Below are 18,884 nucleotides of genomic sequence, written 5' to 3'. Positions count from 1 at the left end.
GACAAGTGAACGTTATGGTTGTTATCTTGTTCATCTTTCTTCATTTCCACAAGTATGGGATGCAAAGGGTTTGGGAGACTTTAGGTTTGTTTGCTGCCAGTTCCTACAGAAATAACAAATGCTTTTCATCAGTCATCACAAAGGTGAAACAGATGAAAAAGAAGTCATGATTGAAGTTTAGAACATCTAATTTGTATTTCTCTTTTTGCCAGTTAATTCCTGCATCCTAAAAACTTGAATAATTATCAAAGATCTTAGGATGCCTTCTAATAAAAGGCAGATTTCTGAACCTACTCATTTATTTCTTGTGACTTCATAAAGGGGACTTGTTATTCCTGTTGTTTACTGAAGTCTTTGTAAAGCTTTCATCCCTCCCTTTTTCTTTAAGTGCAAATGTCAACTGGGTCAAGATGCAGTAACTCAGTGGGCGATGCTGAGACTGATAATGTGCTCCCTTGACCGGTGGCTAATGCCAACTGTAGTTGACACAGGGTGATGTGAGTATTTTTTTAAATTCTGCTAAGAAAAATGAACAGGAGAGCAGATGACCCTTAGACTGCTGGTAAGCTTTGTCTAGGCCTAGCTGTGCTTGCTTTCAAAGCTGCGGAAGGCTCCTGTTCTTGACAGTCTCCTCATGGACAGGTTGTCCCCTCTGCTCTCTGGTCTTGAGGACCTACTCCTCTGGAAGGGGTTTCGCAGGCCTGTTGCGTTTCGCTGTCTGTCAAGTTTGTCACTGATAGAGTAGCTCTTGCGCGTGTGCTGTGCATACAACATGTTGGACTCCTCTGCAGAGTAGCTGTTGGCCCGCTCTATTTTTGGAAGTGGGATGCTGTTGGTCAGCGTTCTTGTAGCATTGCCATCTTGAGGAGATAAGGGGATCCCCTTCCTGTCTTTGGCCTCAGTATCCTCATGATCAGAGATCGGGTGGCTTAGTTCAGCTTCTCTCTCTGGGTGGCAGCATCCCAAGTCCTCCACTTTGCCCCCGAGACTTCCAGGGAAACTGGCCCTCTCTGCGATGGCCTGGGGAGCGCTCACACACCTCGTGTCTATGCAATCCGTAATACTTGTGTACTCTGCTGTTTTGACTGGGATGCCAAGGCTGCTGAAGTAGCTTCGAGATGGAGAGAACACAAAACTGTGAGATTTCACAATTGGCGTTTCCTCCAGAATAAATGGAGTTGTAGCCAGATAACGACTGCTTTTAGATCGCTCTAAAGTGTGATACAAGGGAGGGTCTGAATCCCAGGGGATTTGGCAATCTGTGATTTGCGAATAGTCTGAAGAAAATGCTCTTGTTTCTATTCCAGAGGTTTCCTCATAATCAAGACTCCTGCCAGAAATTTTTTCACCAGGTGTACTGCTGATGTACGCACTGTTAGCTAAAATGGAAGAGGCTATGTGAGCCTGCAGAGCTGCATCTCCGGTACCAAGAATATTTATGGAGCTGTCGAGAGGCTCTGTGTCAGAATGCAACTCATCCATGGCAGAAACGTAGATGTCTATACAAGATGAAGGCCTTCTGGAGTCTGGGGCAATTGACAAAGTGCTGGTAGGGGCTAAGGGAACCTTTCCTTCTTTTGCTATTGAGTGTGAGCTGATAGCCCGATGCAAGCTTGGAGATCTTTCCTTAAAAATGCTTTCAAACTTTTCCAACCCACACTTGTCCTTCATATTTGTTGCATAGAAAGAATGGCTTCGCATGCGGGGCATGATCGTAGGAGATGTTGGGGACATGGACTCCTCTCCCGTGGGATCTATGCTCTCTTGAAGCTTGTAAGTATTTCCCTCCTGACTATTGAAGCTACTCTGCCTCACAATGTAGGCTGCATCAGTACAGTCGGATGAGGTCCTGGATCGTATCTTGGTCGTCTCACCTCTCTCTATGCCTGTCAGTTTTTCTAAGGCGGTCACCATTCGTCCCATCATGTCTTCCAGCTGAGCAAGCCTGATGTCAACAGTCTGCAGAGAGGCCTTCATGCAGTGCTCTCGCTCATTTACTTCTTCCAGTCGCATGGCCATGTTCTCTACCCTTAAAAATGGAAGAATTAAGCAGGTTAATCTCTATGAAGCAGTCATGTTCAGCTAATAGGTCACCAAAACAAACGGGAACAAATAGCTCTTAAGATTCAAAGCCAACCTACACCACCTCATCTGCTTCAAAACCCTGCTAAAAGAGGCTCAGTGAACAAATACCACTCGCTCAGGAAACTGCTCCAGTGGGTTAAACCAGGGGTGTCTGCTGTGTAATGTAGAGGGGTTTTGGGTGTGCCCTATCCCAGGGACAGGGGTTATTAAAGAAATGTTACTATGATTTGCTACCTCTCTGCTGCCAAAACTTCTAATTATGTTGTTATGAATGAATAGCACTTAAAGGAGATGCCACATGACGTTGTCCCCAGTTGTGCCAGAGGCAAGACCACCACAGTTAACTGCAGAACTAAATGAAGTAATGAAAGTGGGCAATATGCCATAGAAGGTGGGTAACATCCCATTTTTTTCCTGGTCTTTGCCCCAGATTTACACCAGCTAGTGCTATGTGGACCTAAAGAGATAGTTTCTTTGTTCTCTGATGATTAATTTTTAGCTCAGATATATAGAAAAAAAATGTATCGACTATTGTATTGAATGTAGGTAATATCAAGTAAAGTATGCATGAAAACTGCAGGGAGGAGAACACTGATCAGACCAAATACAGCCTACAATAGGATACACACACTAAGATTGCTCCATTACTGTGATTGTGCTTTGGGTAGTCTGTATTAATAGTTTAGGGATTGAAATAGTTTAGGGATTTTAAAGTTATCTATTAGCTACCTATCATAATATATAAATAAAAAGTTAGATTAAAGTATTAATAGGTAATAATTGAATGTGTGATCCTAATTTAAACTTCAGTATATCTGTTCTACGCTGTTGATCTGTGTCATTTTAAAATGTTTTCGACTCTAAGGTGAACTGTGTACTAATTTATGCCAGTGGCTTTCAACCATTTCAATTTTCGGACTTCTAAAATATCTCTACTGAAGAATTTATATGGAGTCCTCTAATTTTACACAATGCAATTGCCTTTAGCACATACGAAATTTCTTCTTGTAATAATTTTCTCTGGTTGTAGTCCCTAGGGTAGACCAGGGACCTCCATTATCTGTGAAAGAAGTATTAAAAACAACACATTTATATAGTCATCTTTGTGTGATTTTTCAGGTTACCATTCTGGTTTTCCCTGTTCCTGTAGACATCGAAAAATGAACAGAAAAGTGACAAATACCAAATGGCAGGATTTCCACACTTTTCTCTTCACAAGTCTCTTACTCCCTGCCAGTTAGTGCAATTCATACTGTCCTGGTTTCAGCAGGGATAGAGTTAATTTCCTTCCTAGTAGCTGGTACAGTGCTGTGTTTTGGATTTAGGATGGGAACAAAATTGATAAGGCACCGATGTTTTAGTTGTTGCTAGGTAGTGCTTACACTGGCCGGGGCAGCTGGGGGGGGGGGGGCCGCTGCTCGGGGACTGGCTGGGCATCGGTCAGCGGGTGGTGAGCAATTGTACTGTGCATCACTTGCTTTGTGTATTATTACTATTATCATATTATTATCATTATCATTTTATTTCAATTATTAAACTGTTTTTATCTCAACCCACAAGTTTTCTCACGTGCTTTTCCAATTCTCTCCCCATCCCATCGGGAGGGGGGGAGTGAGCGAGCGGCTGCGTGGTGCTTAGTTGCCAACCGAGGTTAAACCACGACACATACTCAAATGTTAATAGGTGCCCTGTCAATCATAGCCAGGATTTCTGATGAGATAAATATCATCTTCTACTACTGCTAGTTGAATTTCCAACAGGACAAGTGGCCTGGAACTGGCAACACCATAAACACTCTTACTTGCCCAGAAGGAAACCAGATTTTAGCAATGAATGAGTATTGGGCAGCATTAATGCTTTGTTAATTAATGCACAGAACTTCAGCTAGTGAAACACTGAGGTCTGACTACCTCATGGTGATGAGCAACAGCAACCCACCCACACAAGAGAGGAGAGGGAGGAGTGTGACACCACTCCCTACAGCAAGTCTCACATTCCTGTGAAATATGGGCTTTTTCTGTTGGAGATTGTGAGTTTTGAAAGCACAAGCACAGCAAATCAAATGTGAAGCAGTAACTGTATTGCTGTCATCAGACTTCAATAGACGAATGATCAAGTAATCACTGCTAAGAAATGAACTGGTAGTTTCAAAGTATCTCATTCTACTGATCTTATTATCGTTTAGGCACCAGTCTACCTCTAGTTCCACCAACTTCTCCAACAAAACAGATTAAAGTTATTGCAAAGACAGGATATAATTCCATAGTGAGAGAGCAGTTTATATGGGAAGCAGTTGAATTTTCCCTCATGTTATTGATTATCTGAAATGCTATTTTATAAGAACAATTATACTTTTGAAATATTTAAATATTTAATAATATTTATTAATAATTGAGTCCCTTGTCACACATTCAGATTCTGTAACAACTGGTCCAAGATGATGAACAGATATAACATCACAATTTTAGGGCTGTCAGCCATATGGAACAATTTGAGAAACTTCCTGCATTTTACTTGAGAATGCTCAGATTACGACCAACAAAAAATATTCACTCCAGCAACAGTTACCCAAGAACTGGAATGAATTTATAACATTCTGTGAAGCTAAAACTGGGTAGTCTTGGGTTTTTGGGTTTTTTTGAGAGTTGTACACAAGTGAAATAATTTTTAATACAAACATAGCCAGTTAAATTATTGCACTTGGTTACATGTTTGTATCTGGAATATGAGTAGAACTGTCCATAGTGAGGTAAGTTTTGCATCCTGCATTCACGTGAGAGTTATGCAATGCTACTGAACACAACTAATGGATCCCAAGAAGAACCTAGAGTCATACCTTGCTGGTATACATTCATAAATTTGTCCTGCCTTCCCTGAACATGATCTATTAGCTACCGCCAGAAGCACAGAGTGTAAGACAGGTGATACTGCTGGCCAAGACGAAGAGAGACTTTTGAGTTACACAGTCTGTTGGTTGCTATGCAAGTAATCACAGATGTGATTGCATTGATAGTAGTAGGAAATTTATATAGAAACTCAACAAGATAAGGATAGTGCTGTCTAGGTTCAAAAAACAGGGGTAACCAGAGATGTGCATAGATAACTGAGAAGTACATACATGTATTTACACTGGATGGGCCCTGACTATATAATTTTATTTACAAAAAGAAAACTTGAGTGATGATGATCTCCTCCAAACCCAAAGCTATTAGCTAAATTTAGTCACCTTTTAAAATATATATTGGATATGGCCACTCCCAGATTTTTTAACAATTGTTTATTCTTTTAATTAGTGATATTCTCTTATATTAATTTGATGTTCAGTTCTGCAATCATTCATCACACAGAACAGCACCATGCTCTGGAAGTAATCCTAGTAGAAACATGATAAAATCACATCAGCCAAACACTGTGGACATAAGAGGATATGTTCTGGAGAAATACAGTCATAATCTGGTCCTTAGAATGTTTTAATAAGTGAAATTTTCTATTTTCCTGTATTGTTGCATGATCTTGCACTCAGTGAATAGACAGCTAGAGCTGTATTTCCTTCAGCAACAGTTTTGAATTAAAACACTATTTTGAAATAAGAATGCCCAAGTTTTGCTTTGGATTTTTTTCCATGTATATTGGAGATAGTATAAACCTGTTGGCAAATCTCACAATATCCATGTATGATGCCTCTATTGCACCTATGCTTTTGCTTATAGCAAGATTTATCCAACGTATGAGGAGGTGCCAAGCCATCCTAACATATGGGAATGAGAACAGAAAAAGAGGAGGCCACATGTAAAATGTGCATCAAGTGTGTTCTGCTGAAGCTCAAAAATTTCTAATAGTGAAACAAACATGGGCTGTCTGAGGACAATATTCAGTAACCAGGAAAAAAATAAAAGGTCAGAACTGGGAACCTGGCAAAGATTTTGTATTACCTGTGATGAGCCTTTTTAATTATGGTTTGGGAGATGATGGCTTTTACTGGCATTCATTTTGGTTATATTTATTTTTAACCTTTGCACATCAGTTCATCAATAATTTAATTGAAGTAATGATTTAATGGGAGTAAGGCAGTCTTTTCGGAAGTAGACCTCTTAACTGAATGCTAGAATTAGGTTCACAAGTCCCTTTGTGGACCTATGTCCATTTTTAAGGCATCATTTATACTTCAAAATCCTTTTCAACTGCCGCAAAGACTGTAAACACTGAAAGACACTTACAGGGGTGTCTATCCACCCTGCTTGTTTTATTTAAATGCAACATAGACAGCAGTTCCCAAGCCTGTAACAGGCTATTGGGACTTCGCTTGACATCTTTTGGTAAAGACCAAAACCTGCAGGTTTTTGCAGGCTAAGGACGTTGGGTTGTCCTGGCTACGTTCCCATCTGGAGCCTAAGACCACTTAACTCTTTGTGACCACAGAGAGAGGCCACTGGATTCACAGACCTTTCCTACTGTTACTCTGCATGTGTGGCCGCATTTGGTAGGCTCGGTAGTGGCCCTTTTACCAGCCCAAACCTATTTCTGTGCACTTCAGCCTGCCACCTCTGAAATCAAGATAATAACTATGTCTTCATTCTCACAGATGCTGTTAGTGTAATTGCACTGCAGACTATAAAGTGTTAAGGTGCCGTAGTAATGGACACCGTATAGTACCAAAGATGACGTAATAATATCTACTCCAACCAGCTTATCTGCTTTTTAAATACTGTTAGGATGTGACCCTGCTCTCTTTGGAATCAACAAGAGTTTTTGCATTGCGCTCTCGAAAGAGTCGAGACCTGTCCATATGGAAAAAGTGCCTACCGAAGAGGTTGTTTTAGGGGCTTCGTGCCAAATCAAGAAAAATAGTGCAGTGTGTTTTGATCATATTACGCATGTCTCTGTGCTGGTCAAAATGTGCCACTGAAAGTTTCACAGTGATTGGAAAGGAAGGCTCTCCAGGAAGAGTTGTGATTCTTCTGCTGCAATGAAGTGAAGTTGTCCAACTTTGCTTTCCCCTGGGTCTCCAGGAGATTCACCAAGATTTGCCTAACCTGATAAATGCAGTTAAGGGAAACACCTTACAGCTTTGTACTGCTTTGTATTTTTCTGCTTAGTCAATCACTTCCTCTGATGTGTATCACTAACCTGCTGCTAATTCCATGTACCTGTGTGAGATCCTAGCTAGTGAGCTACTCCTCCAAGTTACTTAGTACCTGGGGTCAGGTAAGGACAAACATCAAATGTCGTTTCGTGCTTTTAATTTCTGAATGTGAAAGGATCAGGTAAAGGAGAGATTCTGTGCAGTGACACCAAATCTGGACACCTCTGTGGTGTTCTTTGTTACAAGAGAAGTAAGGTGATGGCTGAACCGAGACAGGCCCCACAGGATGCCAGGATGGACTATTCCAAGGCAAATGCAGCTTGTTGTAGGTGAGTCAGACAAGATACTGTGGTCCTGACCCAGCACAGCCACTGACCACTTAGCTGAAATTGTTCATTTACACCCAGGTCAATGCAGCAAGAAACAGGATCCCTTGTTCTTTTGTTTTCCTGAGCTCCTAACTTGCCTTTGGGACCCACCTAGGCTGAGCCTCAAAGCAAAACTCTGTTCCCATGTCCTGTTTCCCTTCCAGTGCTGGTCCCCTACTCCCTCTCCCAGGCGTACTGGGCTTTGCACCTATGGTGTGCAGCTGGTTCCTCCAAACAGGACCTGGGGCACTCTTAAAAATCGAGCTGCAAGTAGGAGCTGCTCAAGCAAGAGGTGAGCGTATCACAGATGCATGGAGGAGAGGGAAGGCAGTAAGTGGTCCAGGTCCAGGTGCAGGTATGTCACACCTGATGGTGATTGGAGACAACTTGATGATTGGAGATCATCATTGCTTGTCCCAGCCCTTCCTTCTCCTTGAGCCTAACAGCATCCTCAGCTTCCTGCAAACGGAATGTCTTCAAGGGGAACTTAATTCACATTTACGGGGCTTTCTGGTTCAATTTTACACCATGTAAAGCTGAGTTAATTGGACAGATGATTAAGCTGATATCTCACAGCTATAAAGTAGGTATTGTGCTTGGTCTACTACTACACGCTAATGACTGGACATTGGAAGAGAAACTGTGTAGTCTTGCATCTTCTCTGTTTTATTTGCTTTGCATCTTGTTAATTGTAGAAAGACGTCTCTATATAGAAACTGTAAAGTGCAAATCTGGATTTGAAATATTTGAATGTTCCACAGGTTAGAAAAAAACTTCATTGCTGCAAGTCCTAGTAGTGTGCTTGGGTCTGGGAGCAGCCTCTGTACCCTATGGAGTCGCTAGCTGGGTCTCCCTTACAGAGCTGGGGCATGCTGGTTTCCACATTACACTATTGGCTAAGGTAAATGGATTTTTAAAGAACTACTTCTCTGTGGGGCTCAGGTTCTTGTCTTCATTTACGATTCATAATCATGAACTCTCTTCTGGAACGAAGTACTTTAAGCCGTTCATTTAAAACAGAGATAAGGGCTCATTTCCTATAAAACAGGGCCAGCACAGAGTGCAAAGGCAGATTGTTATGTATTAGTTTTCAAGGACTTAGAGCACTTGGCTAATGTAGGGGAGGTCCCAGCTGGATTACTTCTTATTTACAGAGGCTTCAAACATACCTCTTCTTCCCTTGGCCACCAAAAGAAAAGCTATGCCTGAACAGAGATTTGAACCTGCATCTATGATTTTCAGGTTAGTTCTCTCACCACTGGACTATCAGAACAGAAGAAAAAACTCCGTTGGTACTCGGTTGGACCACAGACCGATTTAGCCAGCTATCTTACTTTGAAGCATATATAAGTCTTCACCCCTTACATTCTCTGGTCTCTAAATATTTTCTGCTCAGGAACTTCATGGACTCAATATGATCTCTAAGTATTTAGCAGTCCTTACTGGATTTCTCTTCCCTAAGCTTGTCTAGTCTCCGTTTGAACCCATGTAGACTTTTAGCTGACATCATCAGCTTCTTTTAGACCTCATCAGCTTTCAAGAATTTACTCTGTTCCACTACTTACTGCATGAAAAAATCACCTATTTTTGTTTATTTTGAACCTGCGCTCCTGCTAGATTAATCTGTTGCTCCCCTATATCTTGTTCTGGGAGAGACAGCAAACAATTGATTTCTACTCACCCTCTCCTTACACTCATAATTGTATAGACCTCTATAATTTCATTCATCATTTGTCTCTTCCAGACCAAGTAGAGTTGGATTACTTGGCCATTCTTTACGAGGAAACCATTCTATGCCTTACCATACTTCCCCTCTGATATCCTTTTCTAAAATATGTGTTTTGGGAGTGCTGTTTTCAGTAATGCAGATGATTAAAGAATATTATATCTGATAATCCTACTCTGGGATAGATTTATTTGAAAACCAAATTAAAAACGTGTTTCCTTGCCTACAGAAAACATATTTTAGGCATAGCTGCATCAGGGGCAGTGCTATAAGGTTACGTATAAGGAGAAGAGTGTTATATCTGTGTAATTGATTACAATCACAACTCACCTGACCTTTGTTATTCAAATTAAAGTGGATTATTCAGGGAATGGAGTATTCAGTAGTTAATAAATTTTAGGAATATCTGACAGGATATTGTCCTAAAATATTTATTGGTAACAATGCTATGAATCAAACAACAAACTCTGTCCTCAAAATTTAACTCTGTTGCTCAGCTGCTGTGTGATGAAAGCATATAAGCACCACAGCAGATGGACAGATCTATGAATATTTAGGACTGATGAATTTGAAGACTGGCAACTTCCACTAAATTAACGTATTACCTTTGTGCATTTCATTGCTGTAGGTGAAATGTCTAGTTCCTTTTAAATTAGTGGCAAGATCCCTGTTGCTCGCAATGAAGCTAGCTTACCTAGGAAGGCCATCCTGAAACAAGGCTCGCTCTTTATCTGAATGGCTAGCAGGTCAGTGCTAAAGCTGTAGTTTTCATTGAGGAACTCTCACTTACTCTCCCATTGTGTTCTGACCACTTGTGCCTGAAAGTTCTGCTTTAAGAACTGAAATGCAAGAATAATTTGTGTTTCTCACTACGTCAGTTGTGTTCTAATACAAATGGTTAAAATATTTATGTTTTCAAAACTTTGAGGAACATTTGCTTTAGCAAAAAAGAAAAAAAAGAGAAAATAAATTCTCCACCTTTTAGCACTCTGCTTTTTAGTTAAGACTTATTAAAAAATACCTCAAATGTTTCCCTTTTCAAGAAAAAGAAAGAGAATGGCAACAGAAACACATTTCCAGATCAACTTATGAGAGAACAAACAAAAGAAGTGCACCTTTCAGAAGTGACACGGATTCTTTCATCATTGGAGGAATTGAATCTGTCATCCTTTTCTCTGAAATACTCTTCTATGCACTGCTCTTCAAAATCATGGACTTTTTTCAATTCATCCTCAGTTATGAAAAGTTCTGTGGAAACAATGGAAAAATGTGAATTTGGCAAAGAATAACGTGAAATTAACTACATTCTTCTTATTGTGGAATTAATAGACTAAATGTTCAAAAGCAGGCTTCAAATTTATCTGGCATTTTGGTATGAAAGCAGATAGATGCAGCTAATTACCAAATTAGTGGCTTCAATTATATATGATTCTGGAGACAGAAACGCTTAAGCAGGCAAACGCTGAGCAAACATGAATGTGTTTTGATTGCATGAGATCTAAACACAGCTGCTGGTCAGGTCCTGGAGAGATGGTGGGAGTCAAAGCCCACCTGTAACCTAATACAAATATAATCAAATTAGCAGACTGCTAGGAAAGGAGTCTGAGAATACAGAAGATCTATTTGACATGGCAAAAGCTGATATCTGCAGGCAGCAGCAAGGGCTGTGGCAGACAGTGTGATGTGAGTGGGAGGAGAGCAGTCTGGTTGCACTTGCATCTCCAGTGCCACCACATGGCTCCAGCTCCCTCCTCATAAAGAAGTGGGCTGTAGCATGGGCTAATGTTGGGAAGAGATACACATCCCTTAGCTCCCTGCCTCTGGCATGTACATTGGGGGAGGTGGAGATCTGCTTTGAAGAACTAGAGAAGAGGAGAGAAAATGTTATCAAAATAATCTGACAGGCTTTCCATCATGCTTTATGGGAGTTCATATTAAAGTGTCTGGAGAAACTACTCCTCCAGTTTGAGTCAGTGTCAAGGAGAGAACATGTGTCTACAAAATAATTACTTCTCACCATGTCTCAGCTTATCTAGGCAAAAAGTGTGTTGGGGGGAAGTATGTGCTGTTTGCTCAAAAACTAGGAATGCTCCCTCTGTATTTGCAGAAATAAAACTGAGATCTGGAAGTGTGATGGACTGTAAGAAGAATTCCAGCAATAACAGACCTCTAGCAACAGCAAAACAAACCCCTTTGCTTTGAAGGAACAAAGGGGGGAACAACCCCAAAAAATCCCAGAAAAACACCTCATTAACACTCTGAGGAGAACTAAGGGTTGGGCAATGCGGGTAAAACTGATTCAGGTAAGATTTCTGCAGTTAAAAGTAGTTCTCTGCTGGAAAGGTTATCAAGGTGCTGGACTTAGCCTTCATTCAGGTCAAACAGTAGATATTTCCAATGGCATGGAAAGTCCCACTCTGTAAACTGTCTAAGACTTACTTAATCCATAGTCTCTCTCATCTGGGTCGCTTTCATGCTTCCGCCATCTGCAGCAGAGGTGTTGGAATATCATAGTCATATGGCTGAAAATGATCAGAGGCGGTGGGAGAACAGGTCTTTCGTGAAATGTCATGATTAGCTGATATCTTTGAAACTTCCATACTTGGTTGGATATGGATTTGACTTCAAAAAATGTATTGCTAGAAGGCAAGAAGAGGAAAATAACATCAGATTGAAATGGTTTTGGGTACTTTGCCAAAGATGATACGACAGCACCTTAACTAGACACATTTCACTAATAGTGGCAAATGTTTCCTTGTCACAAAAAGAAGAACAACAAAAGAAATGAGTAAGTTTGTGCTTCTGCAAAGCACAGTGGCAATCAGCCATTTCAAAGTACCTTACTACTGTGTATGTCTGCTCTGTGCAACCACTGAGTCTTACAACAAGCCGAGACAGGAAAATATTTTTATTCTTGTTTTCCATATTGGGAGTGAATGATGCCATGACTGAACTTTAAATCTTTTGGCTTCTCTGCCCTGATTCCTATTGGGTGTCTGTCCTTGGAAATGAGACAATGTGAAGAATTTGGCATTTCCCTCATTCCCTGGAGACAAGCTGCTGCCTCTTTCCTTCTCACCCTCACATCCTCTGAAAATGGGTCTCAGCCAAAGTCTTCAGCTTAGCAGCCCTCTTAGGCTGTGAATAATGTCCATCCCCACCAAGTCCATACTTTGCAATGTGTCACTCACTTGAAAACAGCAATGAGGAGGTTCACCAAAAGGATGTTTGCAACCAAGAGGTAACAGGCCATGATGGCAGGAACGATCCATGCTCCTGTCTTGCAGGGAGGTAGCTGGATTATTTTGCCATCTTCTCTGGTTTCATTTTGACCACAAGGAGCTGGGAACAAAAATGCAAAAAAAAAAATACAGAATGGAAATGAAGCTTATTTTTTCAGTGCTTTTTACAGAAATATTTCAATATTTATAAAGGCCTGCCTGCCAAAGCAATATCTTCCAAATAACAGTGGCATTGACGCTCCCCCCAAGAAGTTTGCACTTGCTATTACAGATTTTACAAGCTGCAGTTCTTGTTATTGGGTGTTATTTGCCATAAATATCAAGATATTCTCATCAGAAATTGCAGGAGACATGCCTGGTGTGGGTAAGCTGCTTGGTTGCATACAGCTAAAATATCATGGTACTCTGGTAGTAATTAGTGGCTGTGCAAATAAAATGATCAAAATATTTTATCCTGGAAAAAGGCTTACGTATTTTTTTTTTAATGGTGAAAGCTTGGTCTTTTTTTGATTGATGGATAGGTATGTGATAAATAGCATAAGGAAAAAAAAATTATATGAAAGTAAATTAAAGAGTAGACTTTTATTGCTGTGCACTGCACTGCCCTGAGCCACTCTGGGATATACTCATAATGACGCTCTGCCCTTAAGGACTTTTGACTGCATGCCTAGAAACAGTGGGGGAGGTTATCAAGCCTTTACTGTACCAGGTAAAGGGACATGTAGGCAGCAGAGCTGCCACCTGTTTCTTCCCCAAATGCTTTGGAACCAAAAGGTTCTCAGTATTAATACTGTAGAGCTGAAGTAAGGGGAGAGAAAACAGTATGAAATAGTTTTCCTTGCTTATTTTTTTACATGCCTTCATGTGCTGTGGTGGGTTATCTGCATTTGCAAGCATGGGTTCAGTTCATGTCTTTCTAGCCTCAGTCCTAGTGGTCCTAAGTACCTCTGTAATCAGCTTTTCAAGCAAATAATTGAAGCAGCAGCTTACATATACAAACCATCTTAGTAAATTTTGCACAGCACTACATCTAGCTTCCCTTTGTCCCCATCAAAAAGAAGTTTACATGAGGAATTTTCAAAGTGCTCAGCACTGGCTCAGTTCCTGCCAATATCAAGGAGAGTTTCCCACCGACTTCACGGACAGCAAAGTTTGCCGATGCCGTATGCTTTGTAAAATTCCACCTTATGTCAACAAATCCATGATTTCCAATACCAGCTATTACTTCTTCTCAAAAAGGTCCTTCTGAACTTGGTTCACAGAGCATGGGATTCAGCTGTGGTTGTCTGTACTGGCAATCATATGATATTACATGTGATTTGGGTACTTGGTTTTGGGCACTACATATAGCTATTAGCTATTACATATAGAAATATTATAGCCATATGGGACAGAAGAATACATGATACATCAGCTTCAAACAAGAACTCTCCCAAAATATTCAACTCATGGAAAAAGAAATGGCAAAGCCAAATACAAGCAATACTGCTTTTGCAATCAGCTCTGTTGTGGCTGGACTGATCGTGTCACTAGTCCTTCCTACTTTCAAAAATACTTTTTATTACTGGAACAGGCTGAGAGTACACAATTCTTTATGTCTCAGAAAGCATCACCTTGCAGATCATTTTAAGTTAGTGCTGATTTCATGCTTCCCGCATTGCTCCAAGCAGTGGTTTCATTTAGATATTCAGAATGCCATCTGTGATAAAAAAACTGCTGTGAGTGTGGGGCTATGTGCATTCAGCCTTCACCCAGCAGACGCTGAGACATTCAATACCTCTTGGTATCAGAACTCAATGTGAGACTTACATTTCTGTTTGTGTGGAAACACTAACTTGCTCACATGTTGATTCAGAGCTACAAAGTCCAACACAACACAGTACCGAAACCCATCATGATTTCACCAGTAACGGAACAATCACTCTATCAGTTGATGAAACCTGCTGTCCTTTTGTGTGCTGAAGAACAGAAGAAATAATGTCTTTTGTAGCAATGAGAGAAATTGGTGAAAAGCATATTTTAAACCTTAGATCAATGAGATCAAAAACTCAGCTCAAAGTCTGGTTACAATTCTATTACTCCATTTTTTTCTATTAAAAAAGAGAATTTAATCTAAAAAAAAAAATCAGCTTTGATGACTACCAAGACAAAAATGATTTCTCTGGCTTTATTTGCCTACAACAGAGTATTTAGAATACCATTAGCTCATCATCTCTGTCGGTTTATGCCACACAGTGATGGCCAAATTAAGACTTCCTATGAAGACAAGTTCCCATGGTCTATTCTATATATGCATAGATGTTTGGCTTGTCCTGAAGGTTTGCAAAAGTTTTTCTCTTTTGCGTGTTCTGTTGCGGGAACAGTTTTTAAATAACAAGGGAATCCTAATCTCATGCCTTACTTTATGGAGAACAAAGCCACCGCTTAATATTCACATCTTCAGCTGCATGAGAAAATGTGTGATGTGTGTCCAAAATGCAGAAGTCTGTGTTCCACTGCACAGCACTGAACATCTTCTTCCATCTTTAAACTATAATATTAATTTTAAAGGATTTTTTTCCCACTATTAAATGAACTGTTTAAAATAATTACTCCCAGGAAACCAGAAACAGAAATTTCTCTCTCTGTTTCACAGGACAGAAGACTGGCAGAAGGCTAAAAGTAGCAATGATATTTTTTTTAGATAATGAAGAAATTTGTTTACATTTAAGAAATTAGAATTCTGTTTGTAGGGTTTGAGAAGACTTTGTTATGGTCACTGAGGACAGTTTGCCTCCCCCATCTGAGTATGTGGAGTCCCAAGCATGTCTTGTCTCCTTGTTACAGTAAGCTGGGGTAGTTGGCTTCCCCCTCACCTGCACATACCCCTGCATGGGCACCAACATGATGGCCAGCTGCAGATCTCAGAATTCAGACAACAGCACCTGCATGACATCAGCGAGTTTGCTAATGAGCAAAACAGGACAGTTTATATGCACAGTATGTTAATCAGCGCAAGTGTTATTATCCACCCCTGCGGTGCTTTCCCTTGAGCTTCACTCCCGAGCAGGGCTCCACTGCGTCGGGTTGCCATTTGATTAGCGTTGTTGTCCCAGGGCTCCCACCGTGGTAACGCCATGCTTCCCATAAAGCCAAAGCTTCACTTGCTGAGTGCTGTGCCTCGTCCCTGAGGGATCTGCACCTGCCTTTCATGTGCAACATGGTTTGACCATTTTAATTATGGTTGGACAAATGCAGTAATTTTTGTAGTATGTGCAGTAACATATTGTGATAACAAACTTTTTCAAAGCACAGTTTTAACAAGTATGAAAACATACTCATCTTTTTACATTACAGCTTTGCTTTAACAAAAAAAACATAGAGTACTTAATTCTAGTGAAATATTTTGCTGAAGTAAATTCTGTTAGTATAACTATATGCCTATTTCAGGTAACTGAAAAACCCAATCAGTTTGATACCTACAGGCCGTAGGATAAAGGTTGGACATTAAGTCCTGAACTCAGGCTTTAGAAAATAATAAATGGCTGGAGTTTTAATTTCAATTACATGCATTAACTTCACTCAGCTTTCAAATATTGCATCTGTAGATGTACGTATTTTTTGCATCTCGTTTCCTTTTTCACAATCTCCTCCTATGTTTTTTTTTCCTTCCTGGCTCCCGTTTACAGTTTCCTGTATGGCCTTTTCCTGCTACATACCTAACCCTTCCTCTTTCCTGGCCAGCAAATAGTTGCAAAGCAAACAGCAGTAACCCATGCCTCTGTGTGTTGCAGGCCTAAAGTGGTGGCAGAGCTCAGGAAGAATTTGTTTCCCTGCTGTAATTATTGTCATGACATGGGCACTGCTCATTTTTACTGTGTATTGGGTGGAGGGATTAGGAAACAATGCTTGCAAATTTCTGTGTCATGCCTCTTCCCCCAGCTGCACCCTTCCAAATTAGTTGTGGCAAATAATGGAGAGCGGAAAGTGCATAATTGAACAGCTTTGTTACCAAACAGCTTTTTGCCTTTGATGAAAACTTCTCATGTAAAAATGGATGCCACTTTTACAATACAAGTTAATTTGTTTCAAATCTCAAGAAACTACGGAATGGGTTCATATGATCACAGTTCTAAAGAATAAGGAAACCAGTAAGTGCGTATTAACTAACAAACCAACTAATCTTTTTTTTTTTATTCGTCTGGACATTTTAAATGCACTTTCATCACTCTGTTTATGAGTATATAGGCACCTTCCAATTTTGATCTGCACTGAACCCAAAGGATGTGAAAGCATTTTATAATTTTGTAATCAAATGTCTAAGCAACCTTACCAGCTTGCCAGGCTGGTAAATGTTGAAAAAAGGCTAAGCGAGCTGACTAGGGCTGTCCACGTCTTCACTGACAAAGAAAATACCAAAATCTGGGAACTCTGAATCTCACACCATTGCTCTGTTCATCAGCAGAAACATCCGGGGAATTGAACAGTGTCTTGTTACTTCAAAAAAGTTGCTTTAACTACAGCATTGTGACTTTACATGTTGCTTCTTGCCCTCAGCCGCATTAAAAATGACTTTGAAGTGTCTCTCCAATCTGCTGGTGTTTTAATCATGATTTATAGTAAATTCCTGTATTTTTCTTGTTCTCTCTAGTGCTTTCTCCCTCCTCCCCCCCACATTAAAAATATCCAACCAAATGGAACCCAAAATATAACCTCAGAGAAGTGCTAGGAAAGGGAATACTACTGCAACTCAGGCCAGAGAGACTTTCAAATGTGCACAGACTTTATTCTTTGCCTTTGTCTAACAATGCTAAAAATATTGCCTGTTCTGCAGAGCTGCAATACAGATGCAAAAAACAAAAAAAGGGCAAAAAAAAAAAGTGCAGGTATGATTTATTCTGTTTTGTGCAAAGCTGCTCTGTTTGTTCTAATTCCAGAATGATCCATGCAAATGACAGCCCTTACAGAAAGCTCCTATGGAGACATGAAAAGCCTGAAACCTCTAAGATCATACAGAATTTAGTATAAAATTTTCATTTATACTAGGAAACCTTCAAAAACTTTAAAAAATAAATAAATCTGACAGACTAAGAAATTTAAAGAGTTTAAAAAAAGTCTTTTGTAGCAATTATACTCTCCTTTTAAGTTCATTGGATAGTTAAAACCTGTGTATAATCGTCTCTCATCCTCTGAAACAACTGCATTCTAGTTACTTGACATTCCTCCAATACAAGTGAAAGAGAAGGAGGCCCCATCTTTTTCTCTTAAACTATGTAGGTTTTTCCAATAAGGGAGTAGGCACTGGGAACAAACAGAACTCAGACTGATCTTCAGATTCCAGATGGCACTTGAAATACTGTCAGCTGGAAAGAAAATCCAGATGCAAATCTGAGATGTGAGACCAGGCAAATCTGAAAAACAGCCCAAACCAAAAAACCCAAACCCATGTTGGCTAACAGCAGTCTCAGTTGCTTTGCCTTCTGAATATAGGAAAATGTGAGGTCTGCTGCTGATTTTCTACAGGTGAGTACCATTTCTCAAGTTGCCATTTATGTCATCTATCTACATATTTTACCAAGAAAACTCACTCCCTGAATAATCATTTCCTCTTCAGTATTTCTTATATACTTCTGTATCTGTAGTATTCTGTAGGGGCAGATAGCTTGGTAAGGTGAAAACAAAGTTCTTTGCATGTGACAACTGTGTTGTGAATTTTTTGGCTAAAATTGCCAGCAATAGTGCCAAAGTAAGTGAGATGAACTGAGGGAGAAATTTTACAGCGTTTGTGGATTTCCTTCTGGATGGGCATTCACTAAAGCAGCTAAGTGGCTGGCTGCTGCCCCATGGATCCCATTGAGCAGCACAAGGCTCAACTGGATTAGGAAAGGCAGCCTAAAAGTGAGACAGTTGCATATACCATCACCGGTTCCCTGACCCGGATCCCCCTTCCTCCCCCACCTAACGCGGCTGTGATGAACTGTCAGTCTGAGAGGAACTACTTTGAGACTGGTTTTGCTCTTTTTGTTGAATTTACCTGAAAGTTTGAACACAGTTCTAAAAGACTTAATCTGCCTTTTTTTTTTTTTTTTCCATTTACAATTGGTTGATAGGAATTTGTAGGAATGTAGTATTTATGTACATCACTGATAATAAATGACACCACTGAATAGTGTATTCATATTCCCAAAGGTGAGGATATAATTCTTTCCCCACTTTTGAGTTCAAGATGAGATCACATGCCAACAGGACACTAATGCACACTCCAGTTAACGTGTATTTAAAAAATGAAATGAATACAGAAATTATGGGTAAAAAATGTAAATGTATATGACATGCATTATTTTAGAGCGAGGCATTTAGCTAGTGTTTTAACAGTGTAATGTGTTGAGATAAAAATCAGA

At 40.1% G+C, this 18,884-nt stretch overlaps 1 protein-coding gene across 1 annotated transcript in view; it reads right to left on the bottom strand.

Annotated features, from left to right (window-relative positions):
* Window positions 1-579: 579 nt before the first annotated feature.
* Window positions 580-18,884, bottom strand: part of TRPM3 (transient receptor potential cation channel, subfamily M, member 3) — a 432,332-nt gene continuing 414,027 nt past the window's right edge. Inside the window, exons 28-31 of the mRNA XM_009328179.1 lie at window positions 12,454-12,604; window positions 11,702-11,901; window positions 10,378-10,510; window positions 580-2,029 (exon numbers count right to left, since the gene is read on the bottom strand). Of these exons, the coding sequence (XP_009326454.1) occupies window positions 580-2,029; window positions 10,378-10,510; window positions 11,702-11,901; window positions 12,454-12,604 (1,934 nt within the window). The remainder of the gene's footprint in view (window positions 2,030-10,377; window positions 10,511-11,701; window positions 11,902-12,453; window positions 12,605-18,884) is intronic.

Source organism: Pygoscelis adeliae, unplaced genomic scaffold (genome assembly GCF_000699105.1).
Source record: "Pygoscelis adeliae isolate BGI_AS28 unplaced genomic scaffold, ASM69910v1 Scaffold45, whole genome shotgun sequence".
Classification (NCBI taxonomy): Eukaryota; Metazoa; Chordata; class Aves; order Sphenisciformes; family Spheniscidae; genus Pygoscelis; species Pygoscelis adeliae.
This window is presented reverse-complemented; position numbering and strand designations above follow the sequence as displayed.